This window comes from Capsicum annuum, chromosome 9 (assembly GCF_002878395.1).
Source record: "Capsicum annuum cultivar UCD-10X-F1 chromosome 9, UCD10Xv1.1, whole genome shotgun sequence".
Taxonomy (NCBI): domain Eukaryota; kingdom Viridiplantae; phylum Streptophyta; class Magnoliopsida; order Solanales; family Solanaceae; genus Capsicum; species Capsicum annuum.
The window spans coordinates 37420273-37444570 of NC_061119.1; the positions used below are offsets into that span (position 1 = coordinate 37420273).

Genomic DNA, 24298 nt, shown 5'->3' on the forward strand with positions numbered 1-24298 from the left:
TGTCTACATGAGGAAAACCTGTATGATTATTTCCAATGGATGAACCATCTATTGCAACATATGACTCATCTGTTGCATCAGATAGGTTGTCTGTTGGTACAAATAACAGTGGTACGAAGAGCTGTTTGATTTGCTAAAACAGACGAGACATATGTTGCAATAGATACTTTATCTAATGCAACAAGTTAGTCAACTGTTGCAACAAATATGTATATTTGTTTGATAATTTTCAACAAATGTGTCATCTGTTGAAAAAGATATGTGTCTGTTTGTTATTTGAAACAGACATATATATATTTACCTTCTTCAGCTCGTATTGATCTCCTTTGTCCATTGTACATTGCTCAATACAACACACGGACAGCGGAGTGGCAATTTCATTTTTTTTATGCTTGATAATGCCTTGGAAATTATTTTTCTTCTCCTCTTAGCCTTAATCTCTAATGGAGTAAATGAATATGAAATCCTCTTTGATGAAATGACACCCATCTTACATATCAATTTCTTTATGGAAGCAGTTAATGCATTAATAACATTAATCACTACATCATGTTTCGCCTTACAGTCTTGACATTTGCATGCAGAACATTCGCTAAGAGAGGCAAAATCTGTATAACCAGAATGATCATACTCACAATAATTTGTTTTAAATACTATAAGAGGAGCATCATTAGCACCAACAGAAACACCACTACCACCACCAATAGCTCTATTATCACTAAGACCATTAACAACAATAAGCCCACCCTCCAAAATTATTTTTCTTGTAATGGTTATTGCTCCAAATAATTCCATTTTTATTCTGTCAATGATCTTAGGGTCTGATACAATTTACACAGGTCGTAAAGTAAGAAAAAATGACATATTCAACTCTCGATTGGTCGGAACTAGCGACGGATGCACAATCTAACATAAATCATTACATATATTAGAATAATGATTAGATCATTCAGAAAAATTATTAATTAAAATAAAAACTTAATTATAATTATACTTACTGCATCCTTCGAGGGGTTGAAGAGATCAAAAAACTTTGCATTTTAATCAATTTTGGCTGACAACCATCTCAAGATTCTTGGATAGAAAAAAAATTTCTGGTAGTTCACTTGTTGTCTCAAATAAGGAATGACTTCAAACGCCTAAGCCTATAAAATAACGCCAATAAATCAAAACCATTATTGAGTAAAAAATTAATGATATCATAATAAAAGAAAGAAACATTTAGCATGAAAGCCTATGGAAATCCGTATAAGTTGAATGTCTTTGGCACTAACGAAGTCAACAAATATTTGATAGTCATTTTACAGATTTCATAACCCCAAGGATAGCTATTAAAAGCCTCAAGAACCTCAGAGAGCTTTATTAAACCAACGCTTATATTGTTGTTAACGTCTCTTTACCAAAGAATATTATGTACAAACCAAACCAAGCACAATGACTACTTGTGCTTCTTTGAAATTCTTTTACCTTTCAACGATTCTATCAAAAAAAAATTTTGAAGCTTGGACCAACAATGGACACTAGGTCATCATGATCACATGACTTGTCTTTGCCTTTTTTAGGTGTGCGGGGTATTTTTTGGGGGGTTAGAATAGGTATAACATGAGAAGGAGAAGGAGGATAAAATTTTAGTCCAGTAACTATGGCAAACTCCTTCCAACTAAAACAAACAGGCATGACACAGTAATTTATCCACACCTCATCTATTTTATTTTATTGTATTCATACATAAACCTACACTTGAGAAGTTCATGTACCATTTTCATTTGGAAACGAGCATTGCTGTCCTCCAACAAATCAAGATATTTTCCAAATCAGTTGTCCCAAAAATAAGCATCCTATTTTTATTCTTGAAGTATTTTTCTGAAGGCGTCAAATGATTTTTTCATGGCTGACTTAACCACGAATTCACCCATTAAATATGTGGTACCATCGTACTGCATTCTCATAAGATAACGATCAATGCTGAAAGTTTTGACCAACTCTTCGGTGAAAGGGCTATTAGCATTTGAATCATCTCTTTTGAAACATTCCTCCTCCCGTGTTCATCATATTCTGCTCCTGATTGAGATAATGCTATTAAAGAAAGCTCATAGAGTGGTGGATGTAGCCTAGGTACTTCACTTATTCCTTTACTTGGACTTGATTTGGTTTCTGCTCTTTTCAGAGCCATATTATCTAAAATTAATAGGAACATAAAAAAACATATTATAGTTGATATCGTTAAAAAAGGATAACAGTAAATCTAACATGCAAAACAGTAAAATAACAGTTGTAACAAATTACACATCTGTTGCACTAGGTAGGTTATTTGCTGCACCAAATAACTAACCTGTTGTAATGAATGAGTTATCTGTTGCAACAATACAAAACATATCACTCATCCTTTAAGACAGATGAATGGTCTGTGCAACAGATCACACATCTGTCACAACATATGAGTGATCTGTTGGAATAGTTAAATAACCTATTGCAACAGATGAGTAATCTGATGTAATAATACAAAATATATCACTCATTTATTGAGAAAGATAAATGGTCTATACAACAAATCACACATCTGTTGTAATATATGAATGATCAATTAGAATAGTTAAATAACCTGTAGCAATAACTGCTAATCTGTTGTGATAATACAAAATATGTTACTCATCTGTTAAGAAAGATAAATGGTCTGTGCAACAGATCATACATCGGTTGCAATATATGAGTAATCTATTAGACCAGTTAACTAACCTGTAGAAACGATTGAGTAATCTATTGCGACAATATAAAACATATCAATTATCTGCTGAGAAAGATGAATGGTCTATGCAATAGGTCACACATCTGTTGCAACATATGAGTGATCTATTGGAACAGTTATCAACGGTCAATATTGTTTAGATTTCTTCCAATAGAAGAATCGTCTATTGCGATAGATGAATGATCAGTTGGAAAAATTAAGTCTTGAACATATCCTGTTGGAAGAGTTGATATGATTTTACCTAATATATGGTTCATCTGTTGCATCAGATCTTTAATCCAATGGTTTCTTCGTTGCATCAAATGGTTAATCTGTCGCATCAGATTTTTAATGCGATTTTTCCTCTGTTGCATCTGATAGTAAATTCGTTGCATCAGATGGTTAATCTATTCCAACATATGGTTAATCTGTTGTATCAGATAGTTAAACTGTTACATCAGATAGTTAAAATATTGCATCAAATTTTTTATCTGATGGTTCCTCTATTGCATTAGATGATTAATCTGTTGCATAAGATGGTTAATCTGTTGCATTAGAATTTAATTTGAAGGTTCCTCTATTGCATCAAATGGTTGATCTGTTGCATCATATGTTAAATCTATTGCATGAGATGGTTAATATGTTGCACCAAATAGATAATCTACTGAAGAAAAAAAATAGTAGAACGATTTTGTTCAACAGAACAATAGCAATATCACATTTTTTACCAAGAACAAAACAACCCAGCAATGGGCACAACACGAAAAACACCAAAATTATTGTTTTGTTTGTATAAACACAAACAACAAAAATCAAACTTCAAAAAAATGCAACAAACAACAAAAAATCATAATTCACTTCGAAAAGAGAAGAGAAGAAATACCAGAAATTAGGATTTTATTCAGACCGTATTTCAAATTAAAGAAATAAATTTTGAAATTATTAACCAATACTATAAGAGAAGTTGACTCAAGTTCCTCATTTTCTTCAAAACTTAAAAGGCCATAATTTTTTACCTGTGAAAGAAAAAAAGGAATGATGAAGAATTCAAAGCTGTTGTGGCCGGAGAGCAAGGCTGTCACGTCGATTGACGGTTGAAGTCAAAAAGAAACTCGAAGCCCAACTATTTATTGTCGGAGGTTGCAGTCGCCGGGGATTGAAAGGAGAAATTTGCAGAATTGTTAGTTGAGAGAAGCTGTTAAGAGAGAGAAAAGAGATGGTTGATGATATGGATTGAAGAGGGGGTGTGGGTTAGGTTGATTTGTATTTTTAAAAAGATTAGAAAGTTTTGAAAATATTAATCAAGTCCACAATTAACTTGATAAAATTTCCTAATTATGTTTGACCCTTTAAGTTGGTCAATGTCATTAATCCTTCATTCAAGACTTAAAAGACACTTTTCCTTCAATTTTCTCAAGTAACTAGCTTGTAATTACACCATGCACTACCAATAATTCACAGATTTCTTGGTGAATTGGAGAGTGCAATTACCCACTCCTAATTATATCCAATTACCTACTAGTCAAAGAATTAATGGACCAACCAAACATGTCAAACTATGTAATTACACCCAATTCAGTTCTCAAGGTAACTTTCGAAACAGGCTCTAGATCTGGTAAATGGTTGATGGAAATCAGATATCTACTCTAATTTAAAGACTCGTGTATCACACTAATTTAGTGTGTTATATGAGTCCATAGGCCTAACAATTGTTAAAGACAATGTTGTTTATGGAGGTGATATATATCTGTTTAAATTAATTAGCTAGTCTTTAATTTCGAATATTTTGACCAATCCAAGGTAAAAAAAAATAGGATTGCATGTAAGTTTACGTTTTTTTTTTAACGTGTGTTAATGATCCCTCTTATCTGGATCAGTTGCAACTCTTTCTCTTCATTTCAAACTGCCCTAGAAAGAAATTGTTGTCCGAAAGAAGCTACTTTAGTAACAGTTTTTTGATGGAGAACACTATAAATGTGAATGCACAGATTGGATCCCAAACTACAGAAATTCATCTCTTAAAACACCACACTATCTGCTGAGATATTTTGAGTACATATAAAACTCATCAGAAGTGGAAAGTGAACGACGACAACGTCAACACTGCGATAACTTTATAACAATCAATATGCCGATCTATATTTCTGTTGCGCTATTGCTGTGTAATATCTTACATTGCATATGTAGAAAAATAGAAAATTTAGTTTTGCACTCAAATTTTTTGTCCGCTTTATTGTTTTACACGTCATTTAGTTCCAGACTCATATTTTGACAGGTGAAAAAGTGTTCGTGTCAATGAACAAGTAATAACATAACGTGTTAAACGAGGTAATTTGGTCAAGATGGGTAGGTTACTCTGCACTATAAACATTAATAGAAGCCCAATTCAAATTAATTTTCAAATGAATTGTTTTTTCAGATATCTCCCCAACCTTCTCCCAAATATAGATTTTTTAAAATTGATGTTTGACATTTAACCAATATCAGTTAAAGAACTGTCCATGATATTTGACATATAACAATATTAATTCTTGTTGCAGTGGAAGGACAGAAAAAACAAGAAGATAATAAAGAGCTAGAGGTCCATTGTGGTACCAGGACGGCCACAAAAAATATAATTGAAAAGACATACTAGCTAGCCTATTTATATTATCCCAATTATTTGCCAAAAGGAGGGACTATAATAAGTGTATATATGTCACAAACTTACAAGGACAATATTATAGTTGTAACTGAACCACTCTTTCACGTGGCCTTAATACATTTTCTCACCTATTTAACACAGATTTATTGCTTATAAATTCCTATTCAGTTGCAGTTAACTATACCAAGAATCATCAATGGCAGAAAAGAAATCTAATAGTAGTGAAGATGGAAGGTGGACTCTTCAAGGGAAAAATGCCCTTGTTACTGGAGGCACTAAAGGCATAGGGTATGAGCTTATTTTGGTTTGAGTGTTTCATATAACTACCGATTGTACTTACATATACATACTCGTATAAATAGTACTCATGCCATTATGGGTCGTTTGATTGGAAACAAGTTATTTCAAAATTAGTTATCCCATTATGTATATAAGATAACTTATCTCATCATTAAGATACAAATGATGAAATAACTAATTTCATAACTAGCTAGTACTCCAACTAAACATGAGATAAATTAATTCTGTATTTTATTTCGGGACTATTATATCTTATACTTAGAGTAATTGGAGGTGGAATCATAATTTATATTCTAGACTAGTTGCATAAGGCTTGCGCTAAGCCCGGCCCAAACTCATGATATAAAAATAGCAATTTTTTTTAAAAAATATGACTTACGTAATGTTTTTATTATTGCATAATTAATTTAATTTAGTGATACATTAATTAGTCTTCTTTGGTAAGTCTCATAATTATTAAGTTTTTTGGTCATATAATTGGACAACTTTAAAGGAATTTATTTATGAGAAAGAATTATGAAGGAGAATTAGCAAACACAAAGGATATAGAATTCAAGTTTAAACAAACAAATGATGTGTTCACTATGTTCTTTTTTCACATTTGACAGGTTAAATTTTTTAAAAACGTATTCTTTTGAAAAATAAGTTTTTAAAATTTTGGAAAATGACTTTGTGAAAATAGAAAAATTATATTTTATCATTGGGTCCTCCTTGTCTTAACCCTACCCCCGTAGCTCTCACTCTGCCACCCCATACTCCTACCTCTTATAGTAATCTAAATTATATAAAAATAATTTTTGAATAATACTTTTTATTACTTATTGAATACAAGAAAATAAATAAAAAATGTTTCTGAAAAATATTTTTAAAATAATTTTTTATTTTTTGATAAAAAAAAAACATGTTTATACCAAACACATCCAAAAAGAGAATGTGGGATATTATTAGTAAGACATTATAAATGTTCTGATTAAAAATCAAATTGTAACTTCAAAATTGCACAAATTTTACTAAAATGTACAATAACTCATAATGTACTTTATCAATTTTATTTTGTTTTACATTTGTTGATTTGATACTTCCCTTAGAAAGCTACTAATTATATTTTGAAAGAATTTTGTTGACAACTATTATGTTGTATAGTTACTTAATGATAAGGCTAATATTAAAAAAAATAATAAACCTCTCCTTATTTGCATAAATAATAAATAAAAAAAGAAAATTTTATTTTCAGTATAAGGGTCAATCAAAATGAAAAATAAAGAGAAAAATATATCTCTCAATTCCTTTTATTGTTAATAGCGCAAGTTATTATTTGTTTTATTTTTCAAGAAACTAGTTTCAATTGTTATGAACAGTTTTCTATAAATGTAAAACTCCTTCTTCTATAGTGTTAAATATATAAAAGTTAAATTCTTTACTTGGACCACATCATAATTATATGTTTAAATAACATAAATATCAATCCTTTTGGAACTAATTACACTCTCTTCCACTTTTTTAATTACTTTACTCTCTCTCCCCTATTAATATACACAACATAGTCGACATATACATAACATTCTATGTATATGTTGGGATTTTTGTAATATGTTTAGGGAGTTGAAATTTTTTGTAATATTGGAAACATAAATAGTGTATTTGTATATTTTTAGTAATTATATTACTAGATAATGAAGAGCCCATTTTACGGGCCCACTATTATATTTTTAAATATACTTATCGATATTTAATTAATTTATTAAAAAAATTAAATTAATATTTTGAAATAAATACGATAGAAAATGGTAATAGAGATCACATTTAAAAAAAAAACTATATTTTTTTTTTTATAAAATCAAATAATAACTTACAACTTTTTAAAATCTTTATAATTAAAATTAAAATATAGTATTCTTCAATGCTTATTTTAACATCAAGTCAAACAAATTTTCTTAAATTAAAGTAATTTTAATATTTTTATTTTTCAATTTTATTTAAAAATTATTCAATAGGATAAATTTAAATTATAAGTGTCAATATAATAGCATATTTTATAAAATCTTATGAGCAATATTTTCTTAAAATATGATCCTTTTACCTAATATACTATATAAATAAACATAAATAACGTATTTAGATTAAGGAGGTAAGAGATAGTTCTTATCAATATAAATATATCATACATTCATTTTCATAATAAAATAATATAAAAATACTATAGGTCCATTATTGATAGTTGAAAATTATCTATAAAAAGATAGAGCACTAATTAAATTAATATTGGTTGAGTTAAAAATTTTATAAAAGGGATTAAAAATATATATGCTATTTAATGTTAGTTTAAAGTTATTTTACACGCACATTAATTTATCCATTACTCTCTTCATTTCTTTTTATTTAATTTATTTGGGTTAGATACACATCTTAATATCTTATTCCTATGAAATTAAAAATAATTTCACTATATCAAAATTTTTCCAGATCAGAGAGAGAAAGACTGTCTTCTCTCTAAAATAACCTCCCTTCACCAACCGAAAATGACCAACCCCTCTTCTCCACCTCGGACTCCCCCTGCCCCCCCCTCCCCCGTCGATACCAAGGAGGGCCACATGGCAATAGATCCCCCATGTAAACTTCTCTTTAGTGAAGTAGTTAAACAAAAAAATCTATCAAATACGCAGATAACCTCAGAAATAGCAGATTTCCTTGGATCGTCTTTCCCTGGGAAAGATTCAGACGACCTCATCTCATTATCCACCGAGGACAAACAGCGATTCTATTCCCCTTGGCGATTCTCTATCATCATCAATTTGATAGGGAAGAAATTCCACTACCAATATCTAAAGAAGAAATTGATCGATTTATGGAAATTGAAAGAGTTATTTTCACTAATTGATTTGGGCCATGAATTCTATACCGTCAAGTTGATGGAGGGCGACTCACAGAAGAGAATTTTGTAGGAGGGGCCTTGGTTTGTGTCTCGAGCTTATCTCTCCTTCAGATTATAGGATTCGAACTTTATCACTCATAAGTTGCAAATCAAATCGACGGCAATTTGGATTCGCCTGTCTCAATTATCAACCGAATACTATGATAATTCCATCTTACATAGGGTGGGGAGGAATATCGTTACACTACTAAATATAGATGCATGCACATCCGCTACAATTAGGGGTAGGTACACCAGGATCTACATACAGGTCCCCCCCCTGAACACTCCATTAAAATCTACTGTCAGAATTGGGAATCACTCCCATCCAATTCACTACGAAGGAGAAGGATTCCTCTACATAATGTGTGGATGCTTGGGACACACCTCGAGTAAGTATCAACAAATACAGGATAGAGCAGACAAAAATCCCCAAAGCAACATGGAGCGGTACCAACCAACAAAAGACAGATGGAAGACAGACACTTCAACCGAAGGAGGAAAGATCATAGAAAATATTCCTAAGTAGGTAACATATATCACCAAAATATCAAGGAGAAGACATTTGACGCCACTATTGGCAAGTTCTTCAAAACTAAAACTCCGACTGACCCGGGATCGCCGACCAAGGTGGATCTCTCCATAGCAGCGAAAAGTAAGAACCAAGTCCTCTCCCCTCACTACCCTAATGGATAGGGTTCCCCTAAGCCCAACCATAAAGTTAGGTCCAAAGAGGACAGGCCTGGATCCTCACATAGGCCTTTCCAGCAAGCCTGGCCAACTGCTAAATTTGCCCCTGGGCCTACTCTCCAGGAACGACCTAATATCAGGAAAAGGCCTATTAATTTAGGCCAAACCAGTACTCTGACCCAGCCCCTCCCCCCCCTCCCCCAACAAGATACATCTCTAGAAAATCCTCAAATTATTGTTAAGTTGGACACCCCTTCCAGCTCTACTCTCTCTCTCCAAACTCTTGGCTTCCCCTATGATTGTGCTCTGTCGATGCACATCAATAAAAAAAAGAGTGTTACTTCCAACAAACACTCATTTACTGCTCTTCCATTTTGTCGAGACGTAAACCCAAAAGACACTCTCTCAGACAAAGTCCAAAAGGATACCCTTAAGTCTGAAAGCCCTAGTGTCACCTCAATACACACTCTAACTCACTCTCTTCCCCTCAATGGCTTCTTCGATTCAGAATTCTCTCCAAACTCTAATCTTTACCATCAAACCTCTGGAGCCAATTCACTTTTCAGCATCTTGGCTAACGATATGCCTATCCCAACTCTCCATTCCAATGAAACTGAATGTGGAAGGAAAGAACATTACTTTTCTAATACAGGACCCCACTATCTAGCACGGCTAGTACGGGAAGGGGTAAACCAAGTTCTGACCAACTATAGTCAAAATATATGGATGATAACGATGAGAAATATCTTTAGTCAGGGACTGGCGACCAGCTGGTCAACGGAGTTGATCTTTGTGGAACTGTCCAACATGAGCCAGAGTCTTCCATTCTTTCCACCCAAAATATCAGAGTTAATAATGGAGGGCCCTCTTTTTATGCTAAGGTCTTGGGGGCCCCAGACAATGCCTCAAACATACACTCTTTTATAGGACCCTCTCACAAAAAGCTTGGAAATATTTGAAAGAAAGAAAACTTTAGAAGCTTTGAGGGAAAGTAACAGAGAAATAGAGAATATCCTGGCCTCCATGAAATCTCCCTAGGCAGAGGTGTTAGAACTAAACAATCCCCTCTCATATCTTCAAAGATCTTATCAGGGAGCTTCTCCTGATCCTCATCCTTACAGAAGTCAGCAAATTTAAACTAGAGCTAAAGCTACCAGAACAAGCATCTTCTATTCTTCAAAGATGAAACCTATCTCAATGAAGAGGAAGGAGCCATTTAATGCTTCTACTCCCTCCTTGAACAATGGTAAGGGCTTACTGGAAAGTCTCCAACAACCACCACTCACTCTCATGATGAACTTCATTCTATGGAATGTTAGAAAGGCTACCAACCCAGAATTTAAGATACAGTTCTAAAATATGATCAGTACTCACAAGCCCACCTTTTTAGCTCTTCTTGAGACTCACATGGAGGATCACAAGAACATCACCTAGACCCTAGGATTCAACAGTCAAATCCAATTCTCTGTTGTCGGGTCTTCGATGGGTATTGTTATCATGTGGGACAGTGTTGCTCTATCTATCCAGGACATATCTGTTTCCCCCCAAGGCATATATATCAATTTTAAGGTTAGTAACCCCCCTTCCAACTGATTCTTCAGTTCTATCTATGCCAGTACTGATTTTAATACTAGGTAAACCCTTTGGTCCAACCTTATGGACTTTGCTCAAACTATTAGTAACTACCCCCACAAACCTTGGCTTATTGGAGACGACTTCAATAAGGTCCTTAGAGCATTAGGAAAGTTTGGAGGCAACAGTATTAATAGGAACAAAGTCAACTTGTTTTAGAATTGAATCAATCATTGTGGTTTAAATGATCTAGGTTTTAAAGGCAGTAAGTTTACCTGGACCAATAAAAGATATAAAAATAAGAGGAACCTCACCCTAGAAAGACTGGATAGATATCTTGCTAATAATGGCTGGATTCACCTTTTCCCTGATGCCACTGTTACTCACCTGCCTAGAACTCACTCTGACCACTGCCCCATCCTAGTCAATCTCTAAAGGCTCCCTCCTATACTTGATAAACCTTTTAGGGTAGAGCCAATGTAGTGCTCTCACCCTAGTTTCATTCAGGTAATTTAGGATTCTTTTGGTAGTAATGTTCCTCTAACTGATGCTACTGCCCATTTTCAAGGATAGGCAAAGGCCTGGAACATTCAAATCTTTGGGAATATTTTCAAGAGGAAAAGGAAGCTCCTTGCCAGACTCTCTGGCATTCAGAAATCTCCCCACTACCTTACCAGTTTTTTCCTCCATGACATGGAAAGAAATCTGATAAGGGAGTTCAGCCTTGTTCTTAGATAAGAGCAAGAGTTCTGAAGACTCAAATCTAGAATTTCCTGGCTGGCTAAGGGTGACTCTAATACAAAGTTCTTCCACACCTTTACCCTTAACAAAAGAAGATCCAATAGAATTAGTGCCCTTAAAGATGATTGTGGGAACTAGATTACTGCGGATCAGGATATAAAGAACTATATAATATCCTTTTACACCTCTTTTTTAAATATTGACCATACCTCTTCCTTGGAGAAGTGCCAGTCTAATCCCTCAACTAGGGGCTTTATCTTGTTTGAGGACCATGAATTCTTGGACAATATTCCTTCCATAGAAGAGATCAAAAGCACAATCTTCTCCTTCAATCCAGATAAGGCCCGTGGGCCAGATGATCACCATCTCTTCGTCTACCAAAAATATTAGCAAGTTTTAGGGACCCGCATCTCCAAGTATTGTGAAAACACTTTTAGAACCTATGTCTTGGATTCTAAAGTCAACACCACTTATATCTATCTCATCCTCATATGTAACAATCCTTCCACTATTAAAAATTTTAGACCTATTGGGCTTTGTAACACTTGGTATAAGCTCATCATAAAAATCATTGCCAGAAGACTCAAGCCTCACCTGGCTAATATCATCAGTCATAGGCAGGCTAGATTCCTTCCTGGTAGAAGAACCTCTAATAATGCCATCATTTTCTAAGAGGTTATCTCCTATTTTTAAAAGAAAAAGGGAAACCTGGCTGACATAATCCTCAAGATTGATCTTGTAAAGGCCTTTGATAGATTGGAGTGGTCCTTCATCAAGCAAGACCTTCACTTGTTCAATGTCCTCATAGGCTTTATTCCCTTATCATGTCTTGTATTTTCTCCCCTTTCATCTCTATTCTTATTAATGGAGAGAAAAATGAGTTTTTTAAACCCGCTAGAGAAATTAAGCAGGGAGGTCCTATCTCCCCTTACTTGTTCATAATGTGGATGAAACTCCTTTCCAGAAGGATTGACTATGAGATAGATATCCTTAAGTGGAGTCCCATCACCATCACTAAGAAAGGACCCAATACCTCTCATCTCTTCTTTGCTAATGACTTAACCCTATTTGTTAAAGCCACTAAAGTCAACTATAGAACTATCTGTTAGGTAATGCAGGTTTTTAGCTCCCACTCTGGTTAAAGGATCAACTATACCAAATCCAAAGTCATCTTTGACAAGAATTGCACTTCTCAAACTAGGGATCACCTGTCCAGTCTCCTTTTCATTAAAGCAGTTGACTCTTTTGGTCAGTACCTAGTCTTTTCCATCCTCTATGGAAAACCCACTAACAGGAACTTCAACTACATTCTGGACAATCTTAATGCCAAGTTGGCTAGCAAAAATGTCAAACAGCTCAGCTTGGGTGGTAAAATCACCTTAGCCAAATCCTCTCTTAATAGCATACCCTCTCATATGATGCAATATAACTCCCTAAAATCTGATGCTCGAGATGCCACACGGTGCTCTGAAATACAAGTAGTTCTGAGTTAACCCTAACTGCCTTTTCTAAGTATGAATCTCAAAATCGGGAAGGTATGCATAAAAAATCATTATAAATATGAAAACTATCTGAATTATCTAGGTATGTCTAAATCATACTAATATTAAAAGTCTAATAAAGCAAATAGTGAAAATCTGAATAATATAACTGAGATCTAAAACTGAATCTACTAGTCCAACAAACCTCTACTAACTAAATCTAGAGTCACTGGGATATGCCCCAGCTGACTCAAACTGCCTGAATTGAATATGGAAACATCTATTAATAAATTGAAAACATGAATAGCTAAGTCCCCGAACTATGAGGACTCACAAACTGCAGAGATATAGATGAAATGCTCAAAAATCACTCGCGCTGCTGCGGCGGCTAAGCACCTGAACCTATATTATGAGACAATATAGCACATAGACTTATATGTGGATCAGTACTTTGAGAATGTACTGAGTATATAGGGGTGAATGAAACAAGTAAACAATGTCATCACAGTTTATAAAATAATGCATGCTAAATGTAAATGACTCACATAAGCTTGAGTAAATCTGAAACCTGAAGATCATAAATAATGAAGAGTAAAGCATGCAATACAATTCTTGTGAGGCACAACACTTAGTTCTGAAATCTATATTTTGTTCTTATTCTTAAATCATATAGGCTAAGTGAAATCTGAAAACTTATTCTAAAAATCTTTACTGTTGGGGAGGTATTCTTAACCGAGATAAATCATATGAGCTACATGGAGTCCAACGTCTTAACCTCCTAAGGAAGAAACCTCACGTTGGGGAGAGGTGTCATACTCTTTCCAGGGAGTATAACCTAATCCATGTGATCGATCACAAACTAAAACTGTCATCCATATAGAAATGGAAAAATCTGATAATCTGTACCAATGTTGGCTACGTAGTTCTATAAAAGATAGGATGCGCTAATCCCACACTTCTCGCTCGGTGCTAAATACTACTCCTTCTTCTATCTGTATGCTCAAACCATTGAAAATCCACTTTTAAAACTAACATAAGGGTTCATAGGGAAAACCAATCATGCATTTATATAAGTAAATCTGTAAATAAAGCTAATCTAAGTTTTGTAAACTGCAATAATCTGTAAAGTGGATTCCAAAGCTAAACCAGTGATCGAAATATCAAAACTTTACTAAAAAACTATAAATAACCTGCTTATAATATGCTTAAAGCATCATCTTTCTTAAAATAATAAAATCAGTCTTGGGAAAATAATCCATGCTTCAATCTCATATTAAAACATCATAATATTCATGCTTGGTAATGTAAACATTCATAACTCAACTTAAAATCTAGAAATTTCAGCAATATGCATGAAAATATGAACATAATCATGTAATTCAACTTCTAAATCATTGGAAATCTCATGAGCTTGTAAACAACATTAATGGGCATAAACCCTAACTTCAATTTCATGGAAACTCATATAAAATTCAGTAAATTCATAATTAAAATAAGCTTTGGGCTCAAGGATGAAAGAGGTATCCTTTTTCATAACCCCGCATACCTTAATTGGTGATCTTTGATGAAAAACTTGAATCTTGGATTCCTATTGATGCTTTGATGATAAATTCTTAGAGCCCTTGTGTTGGGAATCTTCAATCTTGAATTTCTTTGGAGAAATAAATGAAGGAATTTCGATTCCTTGGGGAGAAAGTTTGATGAACTAGGGTTTTGCTTGAGAGAGATTTGATGAATAATGGAAGTAAAGTGCTTTGAAGGAGTTTAATTCACTGTTTAAGACGGATTAGGGGCTAGGAGAATGACCAAAGTACCCCTTTTTTAATAATTAAACGGATTGAAAAATACACATTTTCCCAAACTGGGTGGCCACCTTGACGTGCCACTATTGCGATGGCTTGCTGGAAATTGATAAATAAAACTGGGCAGTCGTGGTGCCCTTTTGGAATGCCATTTTAGCACATGGCGCGATACTCCATTATCGCACTGGACCTCTGGAAATTGATGAATGGGAAATTGGCCCTCTCCGTGGTTAGCGAATATCGTGGAGGGCCACTGGAAATTGACAATCGTCATTTAAACCCTCTATGCAATGCTCTAATGACCGAAATGATGGTGTTTTGCGATTGGAACTTAAAATAGCCATAACTTCTTACCTGGTTATCGGATTTGGGCAAATCTTATATCATTGGAAAGCTTACTAAATTTTCCACACAATGGAAGGTCTAAATATGGAAAATTCCACACGAAATAATTATCATTCACTTTAGAAACTAATCCTTGACATTTTGGGGACAAATTTAAGCTAGGAAAGTTTGGGGTATTACAATATCTCCCTCTTGGGTACATTCGTCCTCAAATGTGGCTGGTTAAGTTGAGAATATTGGGGAATCTGGGGCTATAAGTTATCATGCAAAACTAAATTAACTAAATGATGGATTCTCAACATCTTGAGCTTACTGAACTGATCTATAAGTGCATTAGTTCACATGAAAATAGCTACATAGCTGAATCTGAGATTAGAAACGAACTGAATTAAGAAACAGTATTACCTTCAGCTAAATCAGAGTTTGTGAAGAAGAGGTGAGGGTACTTGGCTCGCATACGGATCTGATTATCTAAAATCTCAACTAAATTCTCTTAGTATGAGAGGTTGTTCTAGATATCTGATCTTTTTAAAGGAACTATAATTATGGAGTTACCGATGCACTTCTTAAGCATATAGACGTGAAATACAGGATGAACAGCTAGCAAGTCTGCTGGCAACTTAAGCTCATAAGCTACTTCCTAACGCTACACAAAATTCTATGAGGGCCAATATATTGGGGACTAAGTTTCCCCTTCTTGCCAAATCTCTTCGCCCCTTTCATGGGTGAAATCTTCAAATATACTAAATCACCAACCTCAAACTTGAGGTCCCTTCTTCTCACATCTACATATGATTTCTGATGACTCTGGACTGTTTTCAATCTTTCTCTAATCAACTTAACTTTCTCCATATCTTCAAACACTGCATCGGCCCAAGCAAAGCGGCCTCACCTACTTCAAACCAATCTATGGGTGATCTAGATCTCCTTCTATAAAGATCCTTAAACAGGGTCATCTGAATGTTAGAATGGTAACTATTATTATAAGCAAACTCAATCAACGGCAAATGCTCATCCCAACTACCTTTAAAATCAAGAGCACATGCCCTAAACATATCTTCTAAAGTTTGGATGGTCCTCCTTGCTTGACCATATATTTGAGGGTAAAAAGATGAACTAAGATTGACTTGGGTACCAAGACCCTTCTAAAAGGCTCTCCAAAATTTAGATGTAAATTGAGTACCCCTATCTGAGATAATAGACAAAAGAACTCCATGCAATCTGACCAACTCTCTGATGTACATCTTAGCATAATCTTCAATTGCATAGGACGTGTGAACTGGTAAGAAATGGGTTGATTTAGTCATCTATCTACAATAACCCAAACCAAATCATGTTGATGACGCGAATGGGGTAAACCAATCATAAAATTAATATTCACCTCTTCCCACTTCCAAGTAGGGATACCAAACTCTTGCAATGTACCACCAGGTCTTTGGTGTTATACCCTAACCTATTGACAAGTTGCAGATTTAGCTACGAACTTTGTTATATCTCTCTTTATACCATTCCATCAATAGATTTTCCGCAAGTCATGGTATATCTTGGTAGCACTTGGGTAAATAGAATAACGCGCGGTATGAGCTTCAACCATAATCCATTGTCTAAACTCATCAACACATGGCACACATAATTTACTCTAGTATCTTAACATGTCATATCCCCCTTGGGAGAAAACCTTTACCCTTTAGTCTCTCACTGACTCTTTCAGTTTGACCAAACTAGAATCCATATTTTGCTTCTCCTTCACTTCTGAAACTAGGGAAGATTCAGAAATACTCTGAACCCAAAAATTTCCTTCAACTGAATCAACCAAGCTAACACCCAATCTAGCCAAACGATGAACTTTTTGCACTGGCTCTTTCTTATTATTCTCCATATGGACAATACTGCCCATAGACAATCTACTAAGGGTGTATGCCACTACATTTGCCTTTCCCGAATGATATAACATGCTCATGTCATAATCCTTTAACAATTCTAACCATCTCCTCTGACGAAGATTTAACTCTCTTTAGGTAAACACATACTGCAAACTTTTTCTGGTCCGTGAACACACCAATATGTACACCATATAAATAGTGTCTCCAGATTTTCAACGCAAACACCACAGTAGCTAATTCAAGGTCATGGGTTGAGTAATTATTTTCATGAGGCTTAAGCTGTCTAGAAGAATAGGCTATGACCTTACCATTGATGCAAACCAACTCTAGAGGCATCGCAATACACCACAAAACCATCCGTACCACCGAGTAACGCTAAGACTAGGACCGTAATGAGTCAAGTCTTCAACTACTAAAAAATCTTCTCACAGAAATCTAACCACTGGAACTTAACTTTCTTTTGGGTCAATCCATACATAGGGGATGCAATAGATGAGAAACCCTCAACAAAAGATATGTAATAACTAGCTAGACCAAAGAAACTTCTAATGTCTGACGACGAGATAGGTATAGGCTAATATTTTACAACTTCAGTCTTTTAGGGATCAACTTTAATGTCATCGGCGGAAATAATATGACCGAGAAATGCTACTGATCTTAGCAAGAATTCACACTTGCTGAATTTCGCAAATAATTAATGATCTCTAAGATTTTTCAAGACAATTCTAAGATGATCTACATGGTCATCCTCATTATGAAAGTATCAAGGATATCATCTATGAATACTATGACAAACATGTCTAGATACTGTTTGAACACTCGGTTCATGAGGTCCATAAAAGTTGCTGAAGCATTGGTTAGCCCGAAGGACATGACTAGAAACTCAAAATGACCATAATAGGTTCTAAAGGTTGTCTTTAGAATGTCACACTCCCTTACTTTAAGCTAATGATAGCCGGATCTAAGGTCTATCTTTGAGAAATAACTTGCACCTTGGAGTTGGTCAAACAAGTAATCAATTCTTGGAAGAGGGTATTTGTTCTTGACTGTGACCTTATTTAGCTGATGATAGTCAATGCACATTCGCAAAGAACCATTTTTCTTTCGCACGAATAGGACAGAAGCGTCCCATGAAGAAACACTAGGCCTTATAAAACCTTTATCTAAAAGATCTTTGAGTTACTCTTTCAACTCCTTAAGTTCTGCGGGAGACATGCGATATGGAGGGATAGAAATAGGCTGATTATATGGGAAAAGGTCAATACCAAATTCTATTTCCCTATCGGGAGGTACGCCTGGGAGATCTTATAGAAAAACATCAGGAAATTCATTGACCACTCGAACAGACTAAAGTGTTGGAGTCTTAGACTTTGTGTCTTTGACTCGAACTACGTGGTAAATGCAACCTTTGGATATCAACTTTCTGGCCTTAAGATAAGATATGAAATGACTCTTAAGAGACACTGAATTACCTGACCTCTCGAAATCTGGCTTATCTGGGAATTGAACTTCATCACATGGGTGCAACAATCTATAAAAGCATACCAAAAATAGCGCCAAACCATACCAACAATAAGATCAAAATCAACCATATCTAACTCTATCAAGTCTGCTAACATGACTTTATGAAGGACAGTGATAAGACATTTCTTATAGATTTTCTTAGTAATAACTGACTCACCTACTAGAGTATAAACCAAGAAGGGCTCGGAGATCTTTTCAGGATTTATCTCAAAATTCATAGCAACTAGCGAGGTCACATAAGAGAAACTCGACCTGGGGAATAACAACACATAAACATCAAAATTGAAGACATGAAGATACCAGTAACAATGTCTGGCAAATCCTGCTACTCCTGGCAGATGGTAGCATAAAACCAATTCTGGCGCTGACTGCCATCGGTACTAGATGATGCATCTGGATGAGGAGCTGGGCAACCTAGAGGGGCTGGTGTACTAGTAGCCTGAGTCCGAGGACAAACATCCTTATTTTCCTGCCTAATATGTAGGCACTCTTTGATTTTATGGACCAGGTGGCCACAACCATAGCAACCTCTCCAACTAACTAAACATTCACCAAGATGATTCTTACCACACCTAGCACACTAAGGATAACTGGGCCTATTACTCATGTAATTTTGAGATTTGGACATAGAAGACTTACCTCACTGTTCTTGTTTGTTTCTAAGTGCTGAAACACTGCTGAAGAAGGTGTTGGCATAGATAAATGACTCTGAAACTACGAATGATTTCCTCCTCCAGACCTATTCTAACCATAATTAAACTACCCTATTCTTGCCTTCTTATTTACTTTCTCTCTTTCTCTCATCTTCTCTGCCTCAATCTGCTGGGCATGCATTATCAATCTAGGGATATCCATGTCTCCAATGAGCATAGCAGTCCTACACTCCTTAACTATCAACCCAGACATACTGGTCATAAATTTACTCATGCTTGGCCTAGGGTCAGCCATCTGATTAAGGGCATACTTAGACAACTGGTTGAACTTGAGGCAATACTCTTTCACTGTCATTAAGCCTTACCTCAGGTTCATGAACTCTTCTATCTTATCTTTTTTCATCTCACATGGGAAGAACTTATCTAGGAATGCATCTTGAAAAATCTACTAAGTTATGGGAGCTGTATTCTCCCCTCTACTCTTCTTCCATATCACTACCCAATCATAAACATCTTTCTTCAGCCTATAGGATGCTAATTCTACACTCTCCTCTTCAGAAACATGCATAATTCAGGTGATTTTCTTTATCTCATCTAGATAGAGCTGTGGGTCCTCACTTGTCTTCAACCCAAAGAACTCCGGTGGATTCATCCTCATAAAATCTTGAATTTTGGCTGCGACTAAGTCCCTATCTTGTTGAGGTAGGGCTGCAGCCTGATGATTTCCCTGAATATTAGCTGTCACAGCTTAGGCTAGCGCCTGAAAGGCAGCCTAAAACTTTGCATGTGACACATTCTTATTCAAAGGATCTGTAGGCTGAGGTGGTTGGTTATTATTTCTATGTACGTTAGCTCGCTGAGGAGGCATTTTCTGTCACGTGAAAGTACAAGTTAGCAGCAGATAAAGATACTGAATGCACAATAGATCACGAAAGAAGAGTTGATTTCCTAAAATGCTCCATAGCCTCTTGCTCGTAGATGTGGGGCACTACACACCGATGATTAAGACTCTACGTAACGTGGGTTGTCTGACTCCCTAGGACTCTCTAAACCTTAGGCTCTGATACCAAGTTTGTAACGCCCCAAAATCTGATTCCCGAGATGCCACACGGTGCTCCAAACTACAAGTAGTTCTGAGATAACCCTGGCTGCCTTTTCTAAGTTTGAATCTCAAATTTGGGAAGGTATGAATGAAAAATAATAATAAATGTAGAAACTATCTGAATTATCTGGGTATATCTGAATCATACTAATCTTAAAAGTCTAATAAATCAAATACTGAAAATATGAATACTGTAATTGAGATCTAAAACTGAATCTACTAGTTTGATAAACCTCTACTGACTAAATCTAGAGAGTCACTAGGACAGGCCCTAGCTGACCTAAACTATCTGAAATGAATATGGAAACATCTATTAATAAACTAAAAACATGAATAGCTAAGTTCCCGAACTATGAGGACTTACCAACTGCAGAGATGTAGATAAGATGCTCAGAAATTACTCGTGCTGCTACGGATTGACACTTGAACCTACATTATGAGATAATGTAGCATATAGACTTATATGTGGATCAGTACTTTGAGGATGTACTGAGTATAAGGCGATGAATGAAATAAGTGAACAATGTCATCACAATTTATAAAATCATGCATGCTAAATGTAAATGACTCACATAGGCTTGAGTAAATCTGAAACCTGAAGACCATAAATCATGAATTAAGCATACAATACAATTCTTGTGAGTCACAACGCTTAGTTCTTAATTATGTATTTTGTTCTTATTCTTAAATCATATAGGCTAAGTAAAATATGAAAACTTATTCTGAAAATCTTTACTGTTAGGGAGGTTCTCCTAACCGACATAAACCATGTGAGCTACAAGAGTCTAACGTCTTGACCTCCTAAGAAAGAAATCTCACGTTGGGGAGAGGTGCCATACTCTTGCTAGGGACTATAACCTAATCCAGGTGATCGATCACAAGCTAAAACTATCATCCATATAGAAATAGAAATATCTGATAATCTGTAACTACGTTGGCTAAGTAGTTCTGTGGAAGATAGGGCACGTTAATCCCATACTTTCCGCTCGATGCTAAATACTACTCCCTCTTAAATTTGTATGCTCAAACCATTGGAAATCCACTTTTAGAACTAACATAAAGGTTCATATGGAAAACCAATCATGCATTTATATGAGTAAATCTATAAATAAAGCTAATCTGAGATTTGTAAACTGTAATAATCTGTAAAGTGAATTCCAAAGCTAAACCAGTGATCGACAGATCAAAGCTTCATAAATCTAATTCAATTGACAACCTGCTTTCCAATAAGTCATATAACCCCAATCGGCTCGCTAAACCATATTTTAAATGGATATAGACCACCAATTGCCCTCCTAGAATCAAGACCTTTCTTTGGCTAGAGTACCACAATAAGCTTCCTACCTCTTCTTACCTGGATAGGATTGGTTTGGATATCAATCCAGGATGCAATATCTATAACCACCCCACAGAAGACATAACCCATTTCTTCTTTGAATACCCCATCATAAAACCTAATTGGGCTACCTTTTTGGAGAAAGGTTACGGGATCAAGGGGCTCAACATTACTAGCCTCCACCCTAGCAATTGGATTTCCACTTGGAAATTCCTTAAACATAAAGCTTTCGAGAAGCTGCTGTCTAGGCAAAATATCCTCACCTTTAGCCTTTGGTCTATCTGGAGAAACAGGAATCGGAATACTTTTAATAATAAGAGTGGCCACCTCAGTCACAGCCAAGTTTACAATGAAGCCCTGGAGTTTACCTTCCTTATCTCACCCAACCAGAGCCACCACCCTAGAATTGACCTTAATATTAGGTGGGTCAAACCTCACATGGGATGCTTCATGCTTGACACTGATAGGGCCTGTAAAGAAACCCAAGGAAGGAGGAAATTGGCGGGGTTGTGCGCACTGCTGATGGCAGTTGGGTGATAGGATTTGCTAAAGATTTTCCTTGAGATACTAATAACCAAATGGAGCTGCAAGCTCTCAATGAAGGCCTTACTCTTATAGAGCATTAAAACCTCCTCCCTGCTGAGATTAATATTGATTCGACTAAAGTTATTTCTTGGCTTACAAATGAAAAATTACTATATAACTCTATTATTGATGAGTGCAGGTCAAAACTAAGAAGGTTAGGAAGTCCACAGGTGGCCCATTGCTATAGGGATCAAAATGGAATAGCAGATGCTATGGAAAAGATGGGGTCACAGCTAGATATCCAAATCAGTACCAGTCTTTTTGAAGTTCTGCCGATGTGTGCGCAACAAACCCTGTGGGCAGACATGGTGGGAAATATTTTTGCAAGATCAGTTAAATCAACAAACTTTTGTAATCCAAACCCTGGTAGGGGAAATGGACTCTCTTTTGTATTAAATCTAGACTGATTGTAACGGGATGGCCCTAAACAGTATGTTTATTTAATTTCAATGCAATCTGTTTCACCAAAAAAAGTAATTTCACTATTATACCCTTAATTAAATGTTATGCCTCTTTCCAAATCAATAATGATTACATTTATTAACAAAGACATAATAGAAAGATTTTGCTCAAATTATTCTTGAAATATTAAAGAAGCTTTAGGAATATAAGACAACCCAAATTGAGCAAATAAAAAAGAATGAATGAAGTATTATATATCTTATTTTTAAGATTACAAATCTCAACTTTTATGAAAGCTTAAGCCTTCGTAATTCATAACTTTTTCAATAATAAAAGTTTTTTAAACTGACCATTTAATGTGCTTCAATCCTTTTTTATAAATTTATCTTTTAAATATTTATTTTGCGAATTGACATGCACATCAATTGTGATTACACCTACAATCCCTAAGTGAATACAAAAATTGTGCGTTTAAACCCTTATATGGATATTACATACGTAATTTTTTTATTTCTAGTAAATATTTATAGAATGATTTAATGATTTTTTTTTGTATAATTATTTGACAATGAACAAAAAAAATCTTTAAATAGATTAAAAAATTTAAATTTTAACCCACCAAATTAATGCACGATAGTAATTTTTGAGCAAGAATTAAAATATTAAAAGTTTGGAGTATTGAAATTTTGGATGGGGTCAAATTTTTCACTTAGAAAGTTTAAAATATAAGAAAATAAATATATGAAGAAAAAATTCAACACTTACCACATAAAAATAAAAAATAATTTTAGTTCTATATAAAAAATCTAATATTTTGTGAAGGGAGATTTAGATTATAAATTTAAATTTATTTAAAATATTACTTCATAAATAATGTGGTTGAATAAGTTGGGACTTAGAAGTGAAAACGTTGTTAGTCACATAATGGGTCCACTTAGAAAATGTAGATACATAAACTAGAAAAAAAGTGGCTAATAAAGTTCTTTGTTGATATTATTATTAACTAATGATTGTATTATTTAGATGTGAAATGACAAATATATCTTTGATCGTCCTTTATCTCACTCTTCTATATAATAATAATAATAATAATAATAATAATAATTAAAAAAAAATTTTAATATATTAAACAATCTTTAATTTAAGATCATAGTTGTAATTTGTTAAATTTCATGTTTGCTTTAATAGAAACACTAAATTGAAACTGAAAAAATATTACTATTATATATTTAGTGAATACTTAAATATAATAATTAAATTAGATTGAGGCTAATTTTAAGAGAAAAAATTGAATGGTCTTGCTGCTACTTTTGGAAAACCTCCTAGCAAGTGCACTAGCAACAAATGGATGGCCCCACATTCAGAAATGAACAGGAGTTCATTTTGATTATGTGAAGACAATTACACGTGGTGGTCACTCTACTTTGACAATGACATGCATGTAATTGGTAGTGAGTACTCCAATAATTCTAATGAAGTTGTCTGATTTTTCATCAATGGAACATTTTGCTACACAATGTACAAATACTTTTAAGCTGCTCCTTTTTTTGTTGGACTAAATTACCCCTGATCATCCAGGGACTCACTTTTCTATATAGTAGT

The 24298-nt window shown here is 34.7% G+C and overlaps 1 protein-coding gene across 1 annotated transcript; it reads left to right on the forward strand.

The window, feature by feature from the left end:
* The first annotated feature begins 5403 nt into the window (after positions 1-5403).
* Positions 5404-22815, forward strand: LOC107842828 (tropinone reductase homolog At2g29290-like). Its single transcript, XM_016686859.2, has 2 exons — positions 5404-5657; positions 22434-22815. Exons 1-2 carry the CDS (start codon positions 5566-5568, stop codon positions 22699-22701), a joined length of 360 nt encoding a protein of 119 aa, XP_016542345.1. The 5' UTR covers positions 5404-5565; the 3' UTR covers positions 22702-22815.
* Positions 22816-24298: the final 1483 nt, after the last annotated feature.

Bases quoted from the DNA above. Each gene is read 5' to 3' on its own strand.
- LOC107842828 (XM_016686859.2), top strand. From the start codon at position 5,566: ATGGCAGAAAAGAAATCTAATAGTAGTGAAGATGGAAGGTGGACTCTT. The intron at 5,658-22,433 runs GTATGAGCTTAT...TGATGAGTGCAG, and splicing joins GGAGGCACTAAAGGCATAGG to GTCAAAACTAAGAAGGTTAG.